Source organism: Thalassophryne amazonica, chromosome 15 (genome assembly GCF_902500255.1).
Source record: "Thalassophryne amazonica chromosome 15, fThaAma1.1, whole genome shotgun sequence".
In the NCBI taxonomy this organism is placed as follows: Eukaryota; Metazoa; Chordata; class Actinopteri; order Batrachoidiformes; family Batrachoididae; genus Thalassophryne; species Thalassophryne amazonica.
In genome coordinates this window covers 64,447,271-64,468,441 of record NC_047117.1, presented here as the reverse complement: position 1 = coordinate 64,468,441, position 21,171 = coordinate 64,447,271, and the positions used below count along the sequence as shown (strand labels likewise).

The 21,171-nt window shown below is 39.4% G+C and overlaps 1 protein-coding gene across 1 annotated transcript; it reads right to left on the bottom strand.

Moving 5' to 3' along the window:
- Positions 1-16: 16 nt before the first annotated feature.
- utp6 (UTP6 small subunit processome component) lies at positions 17-17,377 on the bottom strand. Its single transcript, XM_034187826.1, has 19 exons — positions 17,139-17,377; positions 16,847-16,931; positions 16,690-16,731; positions 16,107-16,199; positions 14,460-14,507; positions 14,315-14,378; positions 14,060-14,178; positions 13,908-13,985; positions 13,736-13,817; positions 12,719-12,800; positions 12,459-12,637; positions 12,232-12,311; positions 12,065-12,142; positions 10,336-10,515; positions 3,757-3,837; positions 3,385-3,494; positions 3,141-3,207; positions 2,845-2,917; positions 17-185 (listed from the first exon to the last, which is right to left on the bottom strand). Exons 1-19 carry the CDS (start codon positions 17,228-17,230, stop codon positions 31-33), a joined length of 1,788 nt encoding a protein of 595 aa, XP_034043717.1. The 5' UTR covers positions 17,231-17,377; the 3' UTR covers positions 17-30.
- Positions 17,378-21,171: the final 3,794 nt, after the last annotated feature.

The window sequence follows — 21,171 nt, the reverse complement described above, 5'->3', positions numbered from 1 at the left end:
CTTGATCTCCACGTCAGTCCATAGATCTGCTTAGATGTGTCCGGTCTGATGTAGCGTGTATTTAGTAGTGAATCGTTCCGCACTCTCCCCCTCCAGAAACTTCATTGCTCTCCAGTGGATCTTGCCACAGTTCTCTGGCTGACCGTGAGGTCCCAGCTCCTCCAGGATGTACTGCAGCCAAAGATCTAACAAATCAAATCAATGAAAAGTTTAAATTCTTATAAAACCGGGTTTTCCTCATTTTAAAAGCCATAAGAAATCATGTTTATCCTGAAACTTTTACAAAACAATGTGGACAATACTGTTTTACAAAATCAGAGCTTTTTAATGTAATTTTTCCCCAACAATTTCATTCAAGGTGTCGTACCTTTTAGTTTTGAAAAAAATTTCGTTGTTGAAATCTAGTACCTTTAGTTGGTGTTACACTGCAATATTACATATAGATATTGTTAGTGTTGAGGCATTTATTTTGGGGGATTCCATGGTAAATTTAGTGAGTTTAACTGGCATCCTTGCAAACTACATGAAGGGAGCATATGTGCCGAGTTCATGCTACATTCATTGAAAATTTGGAATTTCCACCTTACAACTCTGAAAAATAATATGATGCAACATCCAGCAGATAGCTACAAAATGTATGCGGGTGATTCTTAGACTACGGGCACTTACTATGTCCTTTGATCATATTGTATGAAAAACAGAAAAAAGGGGAGATTTCACACTTTTATAGTTATTTTTACAATGAAAGTGTGTTAAGAAATTTGTTCTAGTAGTCTATGATGACTTTTTCACCTTTTTTCAGCATCATTATATGCAAATATTGCTGTTTTGTGCTTGTCCCACACCCAGACTTTTGATCTTCAATGATGAAAATGAATGGTAAAGAAACATTTTTTTCTAATGTTTTAAAATATCTCTGAATAAAATATCAGTAAAATAATCAAAACATAATTGGGGTATTCAATGTCATACAACTGTTGTGATTTTTTTAAACAAAATGTAGTTGTCCCACACTATTGCCGTAATTTCCACCACAACACTGTAATGTCCCTTTAAACAGTTTGTATGGAAGACTGGGTAGTTTCTATGGAGATAAACAGTGACATCAGAGCACATGTATATAGCGCCAAATCACAACAAACAGGCAATGGTGTGGTGGAAATTACATTTACAAGGCCAATAGTGCCCGTAGTTAAAGAATCACCCATGCATGAAATTTGTTTGGATTTTATGCAGCATTATTCCCAACAGGATCCCTGGTATGTTTACTTGGAAGAGTTTGCTAAAATTAGCATATGCAACATAGCAAATGGTATGTTTCCTAGTGCATCATGGTGTCTTGTTCTTGTATTTTAATCCAAAATTGTAAATTGTTTCCAGAAAAGGCACATTTTGCTCATACTGGCAAAGTAAGATTGTGAAGACTTCTGAAAACATCTGAAAACTAAGTAAGAAAAATAAGCAGTGGTGAAGAAAATCCTTTTTATTACTAAAAAGGCTAAAACAAATCTGAGGAGGCTGTACCTTTAAAAGAAACTAATCTATAACTTTCAAAGCTTTAAAAAAATGACAACACAAAGACAGTGTGTAATGATCACACAATAATGTTACAGCACCCTGCTCATACAGCGCAAACCTCCAACCAACCAACACTCATTTCAAATTACACAAAATTTTACCTTGGAAAAAAAAGAAAATTCAAGGTCAAAGTCTTGTTAGAAGTGGCTTTTCATAAGATAAATTAGAGGTGATCAAATGTCAGGAGTATGTATTTATTTCGTGCACTTGAATGGAAGTTTTATTTTTTGTGGTGTCGGGGGTTTTTTGTTTGTTTGTTTTTCCTTTTAACTTGTTCGGTTCCTGAATTCTGTTTCAGATCATTTTCACAGAACATTGGTTATCTGTTATGCACAATTTGTCATTACTTTTTGGCAAATCATTTTTGACTGATAACTGGAAGACAGACAAAAAGGCATAAAATTGGAACCTCCATCCAGTTTTGGTGGTGCAGGTAAATCCATAACAGAAAAATGAGTGATTGAGGTACTTTTAATTGAGATATAATGCAAAATGTACACTAAATGGGCTTTTCAATATTAAACATCCACAATATGGATCAGATCTGGATCAAACTTTGTCAGGCGATGGTGAGTGCCAGTCTGCACCTTACATTCAAATATGAGAGTGATTGGGGCATGTTTGGTTGATATAATGTAAAATATACATTAAATGGGGTTTTCGATGTTAAATTTAAATGTCCGCGAAATCTATAATCTGGATCAGATCCAGATCAAACTTTGTCAGGAGATAGTGAGTTCCAGTCTGCACCTTAATTTCAAATATGACAGTGATTGGGACACTTTTAACATAAATGTAAAATATACATTAAATGGGGTTTTCAATGTAATTTAAATGGCCACAAAATCTGTAATCTGGATCAGATCCAGATCAAACTTTTGTCAGTCGATAAAGGATATGATCCTACATACCACTCTCAAATATGAAAGGAATTTGATCTTTTTTTGACAGTTATGAATTTCTGAAATTTTTTCCAATTGTCCAAGATTTTTCCTACCTTTGACCTATGAAAATCCTTGAAAATGGAATCAGTTCTTGCCTACGAGGATGGGAATCATCAGTAAAAATTTCATAATATATGAAAAACTGTGGGCTACAGGCTGTTCACAGACAGACAGACAAACAATCGGGTGAAAACAGAACCTCCTCCAACTTCATTGATGGAGGTAAGAACATTAAATGTGCCCAAAACATCTGCAAAACGTAAGTTGTTTATCAGCTGGAGAGGTGGAGCTCTGCATGCAGAAATCTTTTCTAATTGCTCACCGTCATCTGTGGAGCCAAACTCCTGCAGGGCCCTCTCGTAGCAATCTCTCACACGGTTCATCTTCACCGTGTCCTGGAAGAACAAACAACTTTATCATCAGTGGCTGTGGATTGTCTTAATTTCTTGGCGACACAAAACATCAGAGTCCATCATCTGTCAGCACCGTTTCTTTTTTTAGGCTGCATGAAAAGTCCCCTGAAAAAACATTTAAACACTGAAACCACCGACTGCACTAGCAGTACTGCAGGCAGATTCCTCAACTCGTTATGTAGAATGTAGTAGCTGCTCCACTCACCTCTTCCTTCTCTAGCTGAATCATTTTCGTAAAAAATGCCTTTGAGAAAGGGCGGCTTTCCCTTAAGCTGTGGAAGAAAACAACAAAAAAATGTAAAATCTAGTTTGCATTTAGAGTACACTTAAAATATTCATTTTGTGTTACTGAACTGAAAAATCACAATGTCTTCATGTTGCACACTGCATACATGGACAGGACTGGACTTTAAAGGTACACTTGAGCACATTAACCTGTTTACTGTTACCTGGTAAAGGTGTTCCTCGCTTTCTTGTAGCCTCCTCTGGAGTACGACCAATCAAGGTAGCTTTCTTTCATTTCCATGGCAACAGTCGCGACTGCGGATAGCACACCTTTCTAAGAACAAACAACAGAACAAACTGTCTGCGAGACATTCCCAAAAAGTGAATGATTTTGAGACCTTAACACTGTGAAATTAAAAGGCCAACGTTAATGTTTTTCCATTTCCTCGTGCCGTTACTCACAGTTTAAAGAACATGATGCTGCATTTCAAATTTAATCACAAACATTTCCAGACAGAACTGCACAAGCTGCTAGAGGTAAAGAGTTGGTGTGCACGGCGTGCTGCAGATGTTCCAGACTGACTGAGGTGGACTACCTGGAAGATGGCTTCGGTCTCCTCCGGACTCCGGCTGGCTTCGCTCCACTTGACCTGCAGCTTCCACAGAGGTAGGCTCTCCTGCAGACACAGAGTGCGCAGGGCTAAACCCAAAGTAGAAAAACAGCGATGTGGCCTATCGGTGACACTAGTGCTAATTCTGTCCTCACCCAGCAAAGGAAATCATTTGTTTCTAAAGAGTATTCTGCCCTGCAAGAAGGTTAATTGCTTCCTGCTGCACTCTTAGGAAGTGGGACTTAATATACATCTGTTCTGAAAATCAAGTCTGTCATAAAGAATTCTTGAACAACAGCTCTTTACCTCATCCTCATTAAAATGCAAGTGTATATACCAAACAACTCTATTAAATATAACTCATCTACTTCCCATGGGGTACCTATGGTGTAAGTATCAAGTGGTTACCATGCATTTGTTTCAGTTACTGCATTCACAAGTCAAATTATTTCATCTTAATATGCAAATATATGCAGTAAACAAGTATAAAATCTAATCAACTTATCTAAGCCCCAAGGCATACTTATGGTGTAAGTACTTATAGTGTACTTACGGTGTAAGTATTAAGTGTCTACCATGTTTAACCGTGCAGGCTACCAGGTGAGCAGTGTACTGTAAGAAACAGCTGGACAGAGTTTCACCAAACATGGTAGACATGTTACTCAGGTGAGTGTCTCCAGATGGTTAACTTTTGGAACCGACTGGTCAAAGGTTGATGTTAAGCAAAACATAGCCAAAAAAAAAAAAAAAAAATCATCAAATAAGTGGTTACCATGATAGCTCCTACCAATGTGGCTACAGATTTGATGAAAAAGGTCATATTAATCAATAAGATATTGTGTTGACTTCATAATGAAGTTAAAAAAAAATAATATTTAAACAAATAAAAATTTAAAACACTTGACTGTGATCTCTCACAGCTAACCACAATAAGTATTCATAAAATTTTATCTTAGCGTGCAGAGCATGCAGCGAAAGCATCGACTCTATGACGGCTTTTGTTTGTGACTGAACCATCGTGTCTACATACGCTCACAAGCATAACGGCGTAATGTCCCACAGATTATGTACGTACATAGTGTCAGGAAATTTAATAACAATAATAACTCAGCATGTTGGCCTTAGCCTGTGGCTGCTAAATCGCCTTTTGGAAGCTTCCATTTAGAATCTGTATGTGTGCACACCATCAAGATGTGAAAACATAAAATGCACAATTTTATTTGTGTACCGCACAATGTGGAACTGAATATTTAACATGCCATATGCAGGGTGGAGTTGGTGTGGTGGATGATTGGCTAATGCATTAACAGAATGAGTATTCTGTCCAAATAGATAATTCTGAGAGCCCCACAAACATCAACAAACAGCTGCTATACAATAATCTGCCGTGTTACTGATCTGTCCTTTAGGTGGTGCTGTTCACCTTCAATCTTTTTAAATGTTGGACTGTCAAACCTTTTGTCATGGTTCTGGTTCCTGGGTGAGGAAATTAATGATATATGGCTTCATATTAAGACTCCTTTGTGAACCACTCAATCACAAATATTTTGCTGATCAATATGAGCTTTTAATGAAATCTCTTGCCATTGGCAAAAAAGATATTATGGTAAACAAGGTTCACATTTTACTTGACCTTATATCTCTGGTAAATGAAATGCCAAATGAGCTGCCTACTGTAAATAAATAAAGAATTACAAAAATAGTGATGTCTTGTATTTTATTTTTGGTGCCATATGCCCTGAGAAATTAAGTCATAAACATGGGGAAAGTAGCTTGAGTTTATCTGACGCTGAGAAATGCCTGCCAGAAAGGTAGACTTTGGTGACATCATCTTTGGAACTGCCCCCCTCAGAGGCATTTGCCTTTTTCGTTGAAATGAATGGGAAAACCGGAATTTTTTATTTATTTATTTATTTATTTAGCAGTTTAAAATCAGTAAATACATTGAAATGGTGAGCAGGTGTGTTTTAGGAGATTAAACCAGTTGTGGTATTTATTAGGTGCACAGTCTTCCTGCAGATAAGATTTTTTGGGGGGAAAGTGGAGTTTTTTTTTAAATGCACCTCCCGGACAGACTGCAGAAATTAAACTGTCACAGCTTGAAAATAAATAAATAAATAAATGGATCAATACAAGGATTTTAACCCTTCCATTACTGTGGTCAGGAGCGTGCTGACGCTCCCGAAAGCCTGGAACCGGGTTTGTGGTTTGTGCCGCTGTCGCACCATTCTAAGCTAAACCGCCAAGTCTGGTGGAGGCAGCCACAGTATGACCACCAAGAGTCGGCGAGAGTGACGGCCATTTGTGGAGCAGGAGTAAAATCAGTGATGTGCCTTTCAGGGTGTGCATTTATCACTGCACTGTGATATGCAGTCTTATTGAGATGTATCTGATTTTTTTTTTTTTTTTTTTTTTCTTACTACAACCCCAATTCCGATGAAGTTGGGACAATGTGTAAAATATAAATAAAAACTGAATACAATGATTTGCAAATCCTCTTTAACCTATATTCAATTGAATACACCACAAAGACAAGATACTTAATGTTCAAACTGATAAACTTTATTGTTTTTGTGCAAATATTTGCTCATTTTGAAATGGATGCCTGCAACACGTTTCAAAAAAGCTGGGACAGTGGTATGTTTACCACTGTGTTACATCATCTTTCCTTCTAACAACACTCAATAAGCATTTGGGAACTGAGGACACTAACTGTTGAAGCTTTGTAGGTGGAATTCTTTCCCATTCTTGCTTGATGTATGACTTCAGTTGTTCAACAGTCTGGGGTCTCCGTTGTCGTATTTTGCGCTTCATAATGTGCCACATATTTTCAATGGGCGACAGGTCTGGACTGCAGGCAGGCCAGTCTAGTACCTGCACTCTTTTACTACGAAGCCACGCTGTTGTAACACGTGCAGAATGTGGTTTGGCATTGTCTTACTGAAATAAGCAGGTACGTCCCGGAAAAAGACATTGCTTGGATGGCAGCATTGATGGTGCCATCACAGATGTGTAAATTGCCCATGCCATGGGCACTAACACACCCCATACCATCACAGATGCTGGCTTTTGAACTTTGCGCTGGTAACAATCTGGATGGTGTTTTTCCTGTTTGTCCAGAGGACACGACGTCCATGATTTCCAAAAACAATTTGAAATGTGGACTCATCAGACCACAGCACACTTTTTTTTGCATCTGTTTATTTAAAATGAGCTCAGGCCCAGAGAAGGTGGCGGCGTTTCTGGATGTTGTTGATGTATGGCTTTTGCTTTGCATGGTAGAGTTTTTAACTTAAACTTGTAGATGTAGCGACGAACTGTGTTAACTGACAATGGTTTTTTGAAGTGTTCCTGAGCCCACGCGATAAGATCCTTTACACAATGATATCGGTTTTTAATGCAGTGGGGATCGAGGGATCGAAGGTCACGGGCATTCAATATTGGTTTTCGGCCTTGCTACTTACATGTAAAAAGTTCTCCAGATTCTATTATGGACTGTAGATGATGGAATCCCTCGGTTCCTTGCAATTGAATGTTGAGAAACATTGTTCTTAAACTGTTGGACTATTTTTTCACGCAGTTGTTCACAAAGTGGTGATCCTCGCCCCATCTTTGCTTGTGAACAGCTGAGACTTTTGGGGATGCTCCTTTTATACCCAATCACGACACTCACAATTGGTGTCCTCAGTTCCCAAACACTTATTGAGTGTTGTTAGAAGGAAAGGTGACGGTAACACAGTGGTAAACATACCACTGTCCCAGCTTTTTTGAAACGTGTTGTAGGCATCCATTTCAAAATGAGCAAATATTTGCACAAAAACAATAAAGTTTATCAGTTTGAACATTAAATATCTTGTCTTTGTGGTGTATTCAATTGAATATACAACCCCTGGCAAAAATTATGGAATCACCGGCCTCGGAGGATGTTCATTCAGTTGTTTAATTTTGTAGAAAAAAAGCAGATCACAGACATGACACAAAACTAAAGTCATTTCAAATGGCAACTTTCTGGCTTTAAAAAACACTATAAGAAATCAGGAAAAAAATTGTGGCAGTCAGTAACGGTTACTTTTTTAGACCAAGCAGAGGGAAAAAAATATGGAATCACTCAATTCTCAAGAAAAAATTATGGAATCATGAAAAACAAAAGAACGCTCCAACACATCACTAGCACCACCTCTGGCTTTTATAACAGCTTGCAGTCTCTGAGGCATGGACTTAATGAGTGACAAACAGTACTCTTCATCAATCTGGCTCCAACTTTCTCTGATTGCTGTTGCCAGATCAGCTTTGCAGGTTGGAGCCTTGTCATGGACCATTTTCTTCAACTTCCACCAAAGATTTTCAATTGGATTAAGATCCGGACTATTTGCAGGCCATGACATTGACCCTATGTGTCTTTTTACAAGGAATGTTTTCACAGTTTTTGCTCTATGGCAAGATGCATTATCATCTTGAGAAATTATTTCATCATCCCGAAACGTCCTTTCAACTGATGGGATAAGAAAAGTGTCCAAAATATCAACGTAAACTTGTGCATTTATTGATGATGTAATGACAGCCATCTCCCCAGTGCCTTTACCTGACATGCAGCCCCATATCATCAATGACTGTGGAAATTTACATGTTCTCTTCAGGCAGTCATCTTTATAAATCTCATTGGAATGGCACCAAACAAAAGTTCCAGCATCATCACCTTGCCCAATGCAGATTCAAGATTCATCACTGAATATGACTTTCATCCACAGTCCACGATTGCTTTTCCTTAGCCCATTGTAACCTTGTTTTTTTTCTGTTTAGGTGTTAATGATGGCTTTCGTTTGGCTTTTCTGTATGTAAATCCCATTTCCTTTAGGCGGTTTCTTACAGTTCGGTCACAGACGTTGACTCCAGTTTCCTCCCATTCGTTCCTCATTTGTTTTGTTGTGCATTTTCGATTTTTGAGACATATTGCTTTAAGTTTTCTGTCTTGACGCTTTGATGTCTTCCTTGGTCTACCAATATGTTTGCCTTTAACAACCTTCCCATGTTTGTATTTGGTCCAGAATTTAGACACAGCTAACTGTGAACAACCAACATCTTTTGCAACATTGCGTGATGATTTACCCTCTTTTAGAGTTTGACAATCCTCTCCTTGTTTCAATTGACATCTCTCGTGTTGGAGCCATGATTCATGTCAGTCCACTTGGTGCAACAGCTCTCCAAGGTGTGATCACTCGTTTTTAGATGCAGACTAACGAGCAGATCTGATTTGATGCAGGTGTTAGTTTTGGGGATGAAAATTTACAGGGTGATTCCATAATTTATTCCTCAGAATTGAGTGAGTCCATATTTTTTCCCTCTGCTTGGTCTAAAAAAGTAACCGTTACTGACTGCCACAATTTTTTTTCCTGATTTCTTATAGTGTTTCTTAAAGCCAGAAAGTTGCCATTTGAAATGACTTTAGTTTTGTGTCATGTCTGTGATCTGCTGTTTTTCTACAAAATTAAACAACTGAATGAACATCCTCCGAGGCCGGTGATTCCATAATTTTTTGCCAGGGGTTGTAGGTTAAAGAGGATTTGCAAATCACAACTTCACTGGAATTGGGGTTGTATACCTTGGGTTACAAAGAGCCAGAGACGGGCAAATGTTGATCAGTAAAATACAAAAATTTGACTTGAAAGCTCAATTAAAACTATATTAAAGCCAAATTACATTTATGAACAAACTCAACCGGAGTGACTGTGTGTGCTGGAGTAAGACATGAAGCGAACTAAGTGGACAGAGGTGAAGTGACTTTCAGGCAGCTACACATCAGTTCCGGACGTTGCGTAATGATTATGGATGCAAATGGCTATGAATCTGTTGTGCGTTTTTCAGACACACTCTGTTAAAGAGTGCGCAAATTCTTGTATAATTTTTTTTTTTTTTATAATGTTGACTGGAGTGAGATATGCCCTTTAACTTTCCAATCTGTTCCAAAAATAAATCATATGCTGCCTTTCTGTAATAGCTACTTTGCTCACAAACACACACTGATGTCAGGCTGCTGCTAGGAAACATGCTCAACTGGAACATGGGGATTAATGATCTTGCTCAAGGGCGCCCTCGTGATAGTAAGATGTCTTGTTCATTCTTCGTCCCCACCCAAATTTCCTGTTTGCTCACAATCGAACCTGTGACCTTCTGGTAAGAATCCTGTGTCTCCACCCACTTCCTTCTACATCTTCATCCTGTATCTGTGTGTGTGTTTTGAAGGCACCATCTGATTTTGCAAAAACGTTAATGCAACAACTTGTTGACGTGTTTCACTGATATGAGACGGCAGCTTGTTAATTACATTTTTAGAGCTTTCCCAGCATTCCTCCTGCACAGACGTAGATGTTCTGAGGCTTCTAATATGATGAAAGAAAGATTAATTGGGCCAAATATCACAGCACTGGTGGCTGCCTTGTGTCCATGTGTCTCAATTCTCAGAGGAGAATGTTACACTAAGAGGAGCACAGCTGATGAGGAAAGAAGAGAGGAAAAAAATCCACCACATCTGTCATACTGAAAAAGGATGTCAAAGTGTGTGCCTACCTTTGGATCAACATGTGTGAGAGCATCCTGGAATAACCTTCCCATGTCTCCACTCCCCAGCTGCATTAGCGTTTTCAGACTCAGACACCACGCTGACACTGATTGGCTGTAGCGCTGCACGGCTGCTATGGCAACCACAGCCGCTCCCTCAGCATCCTCTACTGAAAGTAAGACTTGCAGCTATTTAAAATGGAGAACATGTTGATTTAGACACAAAATTGCACATAACTAAGGGCCCCTTTCACACATAGTACAAATTTGGTAGAACTGTGCATGAATTGCACATGAAGCAGGAATCGTATGCAAAACGTGTAAAATCTGCCTCCAACGCCTCGTATACCTGTTGCTACAAATATATTGCGCACACCAGCAGCTGACAGAGTGTGGCTGTGAGAGTCCATCAAACATCTCGCAGCAGGTATTGGCCAAATTCCAGCTGACACACACGAACATCTAACACCGCTCTCTTGGCACTGCAAGTGGCAAGTGTGGCCATTCCTACTATTAGCACAAAAACAGTCAGCAGACAATCACTGTCGAGCTGGATGTGAAATTTGCCTAAGTGTCCCCACGAGTGTGGCTTTGCAAACAGACACAGTGACGTGCTGGTGTGCATGCTGAACTGATGGGGTGTGTCCATCGACAGGAGCGGCTGTGGAGATCTGTGGATCTGGACGTCACAGCTGTGGAATGCGTACCGTGTTTGGACAGACATGAACTAACAACTGTCCACTGTGACCTGCTTGCTGTCATCACGTGGACATGCATAAAAATATATATCACTGTTGCAATGGGCTGCAGCAAGTGCACGCACGGCGCGCACATTGACAGGCTACCCCAGATGATCCGGACCATCAGATCATAACACACAGCGGGCGATCTGATTGTCACGTGACCCACGTGACCTCTGTTACACATGACGTGGTGTCAGTCCTTTGGCGCGCCATCCACAAAACACGTATCGTGCAGGACACGTGCGGGGCCAGCTAGACACACTGCCAGTAGATGCGGACATAATAAGAGCACCCTTCTTTTCATTCATGTCATTTCATGACTGTACGTCTGTGACCATGGGTCATCTACAATGGAACAGAGGGATCATACTTGTATTGTCTGCTTGATAAGAGGGATTCAATAAAATGCAGTGTTTTTATATGGTGTGTGGTTTTATTTATTTTTTTAAATACGTCAATGTCCTCGTAGCTCTGCTCAGTTTGTTTACCGCTGATGTTGCACCTGGATCGTACATTGCATGTTTTTAACTTTACTAAAATATCAAACAGGGTTGCAACAAAATAACAACAATGAATCAATAAATAACACGGGTACAACATAGCCAAGCTAAGCTAACCAAGGCAGAAGCTGACGTAGCGGTTTCTCATACTATTAAACAGTGGATGTTGAATCAACAGAATTTTGCAGGATAATGAGTATCATCAGCGGGGAAATTAAATTGTCCCTTTTAAAACATAATATCACCATTAAAAAAACAAAACAATTTTAAGGTTCTGAAAAATCCAGTGTGCAAGTGTCAGACAAACGTCGAGCACTCAGAGGCTTGATTACCAACAACATTTTAATGACTGTTGTAAAAAAGGGAGGGGGGATTTATCCATCAAACCTCAAATGTTCTGTTGAAGCCTAATAACATCAGGCCAACAGTTAGTTCAAATGAATAAACTGAACCAGGAGGTCGCTAGTTCACACTTTCCCTCAAACAATGTCTTACCCAGTTGTTGTAAAACTCCTCTGTTAACAGTGAGCAGTTGTGAGCGCACTGCAGCACTCCCAGCAGCCTCTCCTGCCTCTGTGACATACACACCAAAAATCACTACACACTTCTTCAACTTGTTCACCTTCTAGAGACGCGGGACTGAGTGTTCATTCCCACTTTACCTTTTCCTTCAGCTCCTGGATGTTTGTCTTCCTTTTCAGCCTTTCCAAACAGAAGACCACATAACACGTCCACATTTTCTCTGGGACACAAAGCACAGAAACGTTTTAGAAAGGCACATTCAAACCTTCTGAAGACTTTTAGGCCACGTGGGACGTCACACGTTAAGTCATGTACAGGCCCGTATTAAATCAATGCATTTGTGTTTTTTGGCGATTGCAGTTCCTACCCGTGCTGAGGCTCCTGACGCCCTCCTCGTAGACCTGACAGCAGCGCTCTTCCCTGCGGTTGATGTCTGATGCCCGGCCTTGAGCTGTCCGCAGCTCCTCCCCTGCTGTGGGAGCATCCAGCTCCCTCCTGGCCATGAAGTCCCACGTCACACTGTCCTCTGTGTGGTCCGTCTGCAAGCTGCGTACGAGGAGAGTAGGTTAACCACAAAGGTCTGGATCTCAGTTTAAGAAAAAAAAACTCCACAAGTGAGAAGCATACTGCTGCAAGATGGAGTCCTGGAGTTCTTTAGCGAAGTCAAAGACGGCTGCAATTTTCAAGAGCGAGATGACAAACTCTGCCTCTGAAAAGATAAATAAATATATTCATTCATTCATTCATCTTCTACCGCTTTGTCCAATTAAGGGTCACGGGGTAATATATATATATATATATATATATATATATATATATATATATATATATATATATACACACACACACAAAATCAGAAACACAAATGTGGTGACCATAGCTGAGAATTATACATGACAGCAAAGCTGATTTATTAATTTAATAATAATAAAAAGAATAATATAGCCTTTACTGTCATTGTACATACATACGAGGGTGGGCTGAAAAGTTCTAAGGCTCACTATAATGCAGTTAATGCATTACTCCTTCATGGGGAGCCTTAGAACTTTTCAGCCTACCCTCGTACAGTGAAGTTTGTCCTCTGCGTATCTCTTACAATTAGTTTTTTTTTATTTGATGTCATAAAAAAATTCAAACATACAAAATTTTGAGCGTGCCATAAATTTTTCACGACTGTATTCAATACGGTTTTTGCAATATAATAACTTTATTCATGAGTGTTGAAGTGCATCTTTCTTTGTGCTGTCACATATTTGGCAGTGCACATAAAAACAAAAATTTCTTCTGATTTAAAGGGAAAAAAACAACAGAAAATCTTCCCTGCTTTCCAATTGATGGAACAGGAATGTTTAGGAATTTCACAGTAGATTTTGTTTTTTCCCCCCACTGAACCAAACAACATTCCAACAATAACAGGTACTGGGTGCCTAAAACTTTTGCATGGTAAAGCCAGAAAAAGACACCAGTGCCAGCACTGGCACAATGGCTTCCTGTGCCGAGCTTGGAAACTGAGCATGACGTATTCAGTGTGTTTATTATGAGAAACTTCAACATTTAGGAAATTGTCACCTTTTTAAATATATTTCAGAGACATTAATTTTAGGTTTTATGCACAGGTCTGGAAATAATATAAAAAGTTCCCACCTTTGATTTTCCCTGTAGCCTCTCTGTACACGACCTCGGCCAGTTTACCGTTCAAAATCTCTGCAGAAAACTCATATTCACCCTGGAAGCCACCAACAGCACGGAGTCAAACTGACAACTTGTGTGTTTTTGCACGATTTGTCACCATTTCTCTTCCATCAGCTACACTCACCAGATCCATCTCTGCCTTCTCCAGCTGCTCCTTCTCTTTCATCAGCTTCTCACAGTGCAGCAGCTCCATACGAAAGTACTGACACACATTCACACAGAAAAATGAAAAGAGCACAACTGACAGAGACACTGTGTTTTTTGTTTATCTCGTACCTCCTGGTAGACCTTCTTGCTGTTTGGGTGGAAGCGTAGGGCCCTCAGAAACAGATGTCTGGCACTCTCAGATGAATTTCTGTCCTCCAGCTCACTCTTTGCAGCCATGATCCACAGAGCTAAAGAGGAACACAGCAACACCATCCTATTTCACTTCACGTATCATTCATACGTTTGACTTTTTATCCATGCTTCCAACTGTGTGCTGCAATGCGACACCATCAGAATGTATGAGTGAGAAAAGATCTTCTCTACCTGGTTTGTCGGGGTGGACTGCAAGCATGGCTGAGAACACTTTACTGATGTCATGTTTGGTGGCCTGTAAAATCCACCGAGGATCTTTGTCAGCATGAGAGGAAGCAGAATTTCGCCTGATTTAGTTGCGTTGATTGATACGTACCCATTTCTTGCAGAAAGCAACATGTGAGAGCCAAAGCTGCACGTCATCCTGAACAAAGAAAAACAAAATCTGTTAGTAAATGTTTTGAATTATACCCACAACTGGACTTCAAATGTTCCACAGCTCATCCAGGAGACTCCTTCAGTTTTTAAGAAAGAAGCCTTTTAGAAAAGAGAGCGTAACACGCCAGTTCATTCTGTTCATAGAGAACATTCTAACTTTCTTCTGAGAGCTGTTAAAGTTGAGGACTGTTGATGCCTCAAACATCGATCCTTTGGATCATTCTGGATGAACGACTGCCAACAGAAACAGTTTATAATGATCTCTTTTGTTGAGAAGATTGACTTTATTTATAGAAAACAGACTCTTCCCCCCTAAGATAGCCTCTCTCAAACAGTGGTCTGTGAGCAACCCCTAGTGGTTTGTGAATATATTGGTAAAATATCACATTTTAAATTAATATAACTGAAAGGTGATTCTCAAACTGTAGATAGTAGCATATACGTATGTATAATTTTCATTATCTTGACTCATATAAATTACTGTTATGTTGGGAGTTAAGATTTATTTATTTATTTATTTTGTTTATTATTGGTCCTTGGTCTGAAAAAGTTTGAGGAACGCTGCCCTCACTGTTTAAAACTGAACACGACACTTATTGGAATGAAAACATCTTGAAGACCAAGAAGAATTCCCGTTGTTGTAAACTTCCAGAGATATCCTTCTTGGATGACTGAAACTCAATGAATTATTAAGATGAAACTTTAAAGTTCTCATTTTAAGTTTGGCGACGGGGAAAAAGGTGCAAATTAATAGAACTCATTTTTGAACAGATTGTGTAATTTATGGCAGCATCCCACCCGAAGCTCACAAAACGACACCGCCCCTGTCTGCCACACTACTAAACTGGTCCATGTGTTATATGTCAGTGGAAGTCAATCTTTTGGGATGAAACTTCTAAATTAAGAAACTGGTCATTCCCTCTGTAAATGTAATTAATAGTATGATGTATTGAGGAAACAACAAAAGCCCAATTACAGTGAGGCAGTAAGTATTTGATCCAATGTCGATTTTGCAAGCTATCCCACCTACAAAGAATGGAGAGGTCTGTAAGTATTATCGTCAGTACACTGTGACAGAATCTAAAATTTTTTTAAAAATTTAAAAAAATCAGAATATCACATTGTATGATTTTTAAATAATTAATTTGCATTTTATTGCATGAGATAAGTATTTGATACAATAGAAAAACAGACCTTAAATATTTGGTATAGAAACCATTGTTGGCAATTACAGAGGTCATACATTTCCTGTAGTTCTTGACCACGTTTGCACACTGCAAACTCTTGAAAACATCAAGTGGAAATTACTTTCCTTCAGGCACATCTTCACATGACGTGTTACTATGGTGTGAAGTTGTACTGAAATCTCTACAGTGGTTTAAGAAGAGTTGAGTTTACAACATTCATAGACATATAGAGTTTTTGTTTACATACACGTTATTATGAAACATCTTTATGGCTTTAGTTCCTGAGATGTTAACCATAAGCAGCAGGTAAAACAAGTTAGCAACAGGAAAACAGTCACCTTCTATTAAACATTTTGTTTAATCTGGCTGTAGCTTTGTAAATATTTCATATATGATACCTTCCACTTATTGGTTGCCCGTTTGAAGATACTGTTTACTCTGTGGATGATGGGGAACTCGATCTCCTCTCTTTTGAAGTGATAGCGTATGTGCTGCAAATGAAAAGTGAAGCACAAATGATGTCTTGTTATCAAAACAGTTCTAGCTAGCTGTCAATCAAAATATAGTAAATATAGTTAAAGTAAATATTCAGGGATGACTTTTACTTTTCTGCAACATTTTCTTCTCACTTTCACAGACATGCAACCAGGAGGTTCGTAGACTAGAACTGTGAAAAACCAGTGAGTGAAGACTGACGTGACACACTAGACTTGTTCCATGTGCAAGAAACAACTGTCATAATTATTTTTTTTACATCTTGAAAATCCTGCCACAAAACAAGACTACAGCAGAATGACAGAATATCCTGAACACCCTGAATCACCCTCTAAGGACTTTTCAAGATATGGACAGGGTTTCAATCCACCACAACGCATATCCATGAAAGTGAGAACAGGATTTTATTTATATTAAAAACAGCTAGCAATCACTTCTCTTTCAACATAACATATGAAATAAAGGTGTCACTTAAATGCTACTTACTGCTCGTCTTTTCTTGATCAGCTCTAACACGTTGATTTCATACTGTAATTAAACACAAAATTTAAAAAGTTTTAAATAACAACCCCTGCTCTTTGTTTTGTTTGGTTTTTTGTTGTTTTTGTCCCCTTTTCTTTCTTGTATATTTGCAATAATCTACCTGAATGTATGTGATGAAATCCTCTTTTTTGATCATCAACCTCTGCAACCTGTATTCCAGCGTTGTGACTCTTTTGATTATGGATCTGCAACAGTGGAAATAAATTGTTTATTTTATGTGTTTTTGCTACATCCCCATCCCGCCCCCTCCCAGGAAGAAAAAAAAAAAGTTTTGTGGAAAACTTAACTGGTCACCCTTGTTATTCTGTGGAAACGGTCGTTTTGACTGTATCCTCTGTCAGACCTCTTTAGATCCTTGTTGTTTCATATGAGTAAAAGTGTGTTTTTCTTACTTGACTTCTTTCTTGGTGAACAGTCCAATCCTCTCCAGCTGCTCCAGCTCCGGAATTCTCTCCTCAGTCCTCCTCTGAACAACCTCAGCCATGCCGGCGTCCTCTACCCGCTGATATTAAAGGTTTTTAATGTAAATTTTGAGTAAAAGTTTAGTCGATCGTCTCCCTCTCACATGCGTGGAAGTTATGATTCGCTCGCTCGCCTCTTTTTCCGGTTCTACCTCCAAAACCGTCCGTGCGGAAACACTACTTCTTCTGTCAAGTTTATTGCCAAGCGATACGGTACATTACCGCCACCAACTGTTTAGGTGTGGAACATTAATGGAGTCTGACGTATGTGGAGATGATGGAGGGGAGGGAAAAAAGGTGGGGAAATTACACTGGAAATTACACTGTAATAGTACAGTGTAATTTCCCCACCTTATTATTTAAGCATAAAAATTCAAAAAGAAAAAATAATATAGCACCTTCAACTGCACCGGTCTATTAAACATTAGGTCTCTCTCTTCTAAGTCCCTGTTAGTAAATGATATAATAATTGATCAACATATTGATTTATTCTGCCTTACAGAAACCTGGTTACAGCAGGATGAATATGTTAGTTTAAATGAGTCAACACCCCCGAGTCACACTAACTGCCAGAATGCTCGTACCACGGGCCGAGGCGGAGGATTAGCAGCACCTTCCATTCCAGCTTATTAATTAATCAAAAACCCAGACAGAGCTTTAATTCATTTGAAAGCTTGACTCTTAGTCTTGTCCATCCAAATTGGAAGTCCCAAAAACCAGTTTTATTTGTTATTATCTATCGTCCACCTGGTCGTTACTGTGAGTTTCTCTGTGAATTTTCAGACCTTTTGTCTGACTTAGTGCTTAGCTCAGATAAGATAATTATAGTGGGCGATTTTAACATCCACACAGATGCTGAGAATGACAGCCTCAACACTGCATTTAATCTATTATTAGACTCAATGTTGTGTGGGCCGCTGAAGAGGAGGTACTGCTGGCCCACCACCACCAGATAGCACCCTGCCTGGAGTGCGGGCTCCAGGCACCAGAGGGCGCTGCCGCCTCACAGGAGCAGCCGGGGTAAAAGCTGACACTCATCACCTATGACAGCTGTCACCACTCATCTGATCTGCATCGGTATATCAGCAAGACGTCATCTCCACCTCTTTGCCGAGATATCGTCCTACCGAGGAGGTAACGAACTCAGCCGTTGTGTTGTCTTTCAGACAGTGACTTTGTTGCTTGTGTTTTGACAGTGGTTGGTGAGTACTTGCAGCTGGAGACTGTACTGAACCCTTTTTTGATAAGTACTCACATTTTCCTGACAAGAGGTGGAGGTGGTTTTTTTCACCAGCCGTGTTGCTGGGTGCAAACGCACCCACATCTAACTGTTTTTGTTCCTCGCCAGCAGTACCAGATCCGACAAGCGGAGGCAGTGGCCACCTGGGAGTTCGGGACTTGGCGGCTCCAGTATCCCCGGGGTTCGGTGGCGGAGGAAATCGTGTGGTTCCGGTTCTGCTTTGGACAGACGTCTTCTATCTTCGAGCCTGCCCACATGACACCTTTGTGAATTGACTTTATTATTTTCGATTGTGATCTGTCGTGCTTGTTGTGCTTATTTCACAACAGTAAAAGTGCTATTTGACTTCCTCCATTGTCCGTTCATTTGCGCCCCCTGTTGTGGGTCCGTGTTCCAACACTTTCACAACACTCAATTGGCTTTGCTCAAAATGTAAATGAGTCCACCCACCACTTTAATCATATCTTAGATCTTGTTCTGACTTATGGTATGGAAATTGAAGACTTAACAGTATTCCCTGAAAACTCCCTTCTGATCATTTCTTAATAACATTTACATTTACTCTGATGGACTACCCAGCAGTGGGGAATAAGTTTCATTACACTAGAAGTCTTTCAGAAAGTGCTGTAACTAGGTTTAAGGATATGATTCCTTCTTTATGTTCTCTAATGCCATATACCAACACAGTGCAGAGTAGCTACCTAAACTCTGTGAGTGAGATAGAGTATCTCGTCAATAGTTTTACATCCTCATTGAAGACAACTTTGGATGCTGTAGCTCCTCTGAAAAAGAGAGCTTTAAATCAGAAGTGCCTGACTCCGTGGTATAACTCACAAACTCGCAGCTTAAAGCAGATAACCCATAAGTTGGAGAGGAAATGGCGTCTCACTAATTTAGAAGATCTTCACTTAGCCTGGAAAAAGAGTCTGTCGCTCTATAAAAAAGCCCTCTGTAAAGCTAGGACATCTTACTACTCATCACTAATTGAAGAAAATAAGAACAACCCCAGGTTTCTTTTCAGCACTGTAGCCAGGCTGACAAAGAGTCAGAGCTCTATTGAGCCGAGTATTCCTTTAACTTTAACTAGTAATGACTTCATGACTTTCTTTGCTAATAAAATTTAAACTATTAGAGAAAAAATTACTCATAACCATCCCAAAGACGTATCGTTATCTTTGGCTGCTTTCAGTGATGCCGGTATTTGGTTAGACTCTTTCTCTCAGATTGTTCTGTCTGAGTTATTTTCATTAGTTACTTCATCCAAACCATCAACATGTCTATTAGACCCCATTCCTACCAGGCTGCTCAAGGAAGCCCTACCATTATTTAATGCTTCGATCTTAAATATGATCAATCTATCTTTATTAGTTGGCTATGTACCACAGGCTTTTAAGGTGGCAGTAATTAAACCATTACTTAAAAAGCCATCACTTGACCCAGCTATCTTAGCTAATTATAGGCCAATCTCCAACCTTCCTTTTCTCTCAAAAATTTTTGAAAGGGTAGTTGTAAAACAGCTAACTGATCATCTGTAGAGGAATGGTCTATTTGAAGAGTTTCAGTCAGGTTTTAGAATTCATCATAGTACAGAAACAGCATTAGTGAAGGTTACAAATGATCTTCTTATGGCCTCAGACAGTGGACTCATCTCTGTGCTTGTTCTATTAGACCTCAGTGCTGCTTTTGATACTGTTGACCATAAAATTTTATTACAGAGATTAGAGCATGTCATAGGTATTAAAGGCACTGCGCTGCGGTGGTTTGAATCATATTTATCTAATAGATTACAATTTGTTCATGTAAATGGGGAATCTTCTTCACAGACTAAGGTTAATTATGGAGTTCCACAAAGTTCTGTGCTAGGACCAGTTTTATTCACTTTATACATGCTTCCCTTAGGCAGTATTATTAGACGGCATTGCTTAAATTTTCATTGTTACGCAGATGATACCCAGCTTTATCTATCCATGAAGCCAGAGGACACACACCAATTAGCTAAACTGCAGGATTGTCTTACAGACATAAAGACATGGATGACCTCTAATTTCCTGCTTTTAAACTCAGATAAAACTGAAGTTATTGTACTTGGCCCCACAAATCTTAGAAACATGGTGTCTAACCCCATCCTTACTCTGGATGGCATTACCCTGACCTCTAGTAATACTGTGAGAAATCTTGGAGTCATTTTTGATCAGGATATGTCATTCAAAGCGCATATTAAACAAATATGTAGGACTGCTTTTTTGCATTTACACAATATCTCTAAAATTAGAAAGGTCTTGTCTCAGAGTGATGCTGAAAAACTAATTCATGCATTTATTTCCTCTAGGCTGGACTATTGTAATTCATTATTATCAGGTTGTCCTAAAAGTTCCATGAAAAGCCTTCAGTTAATTCAAAATGCTGCAGCTAGAGTACTAACGTGGACCAGAAGGAGAGAGCATATCTCACCCATATTGGCCTCTCTTCATTGGCTTCCTGTTAATTCTAGAATAGAATTTAAAATTCTTCTTCTTACTTATAAGGTTTTGAATAATCAGGTCCCATCTTATCTTAGGGACCTCATAGTACCATATCACCCCAATAGAGCACTTCGCTCTCAGACTGCAGGCTTACTTGTAGTTCCTAGGGTTTGTAAGAGTAGAATGGGAGGCAGAGCCTTCAGCTTTCAGGCTCCTCTCCTGTGGAACCAGCTCCCAATTCAGATCAGGGAGACAGACACCC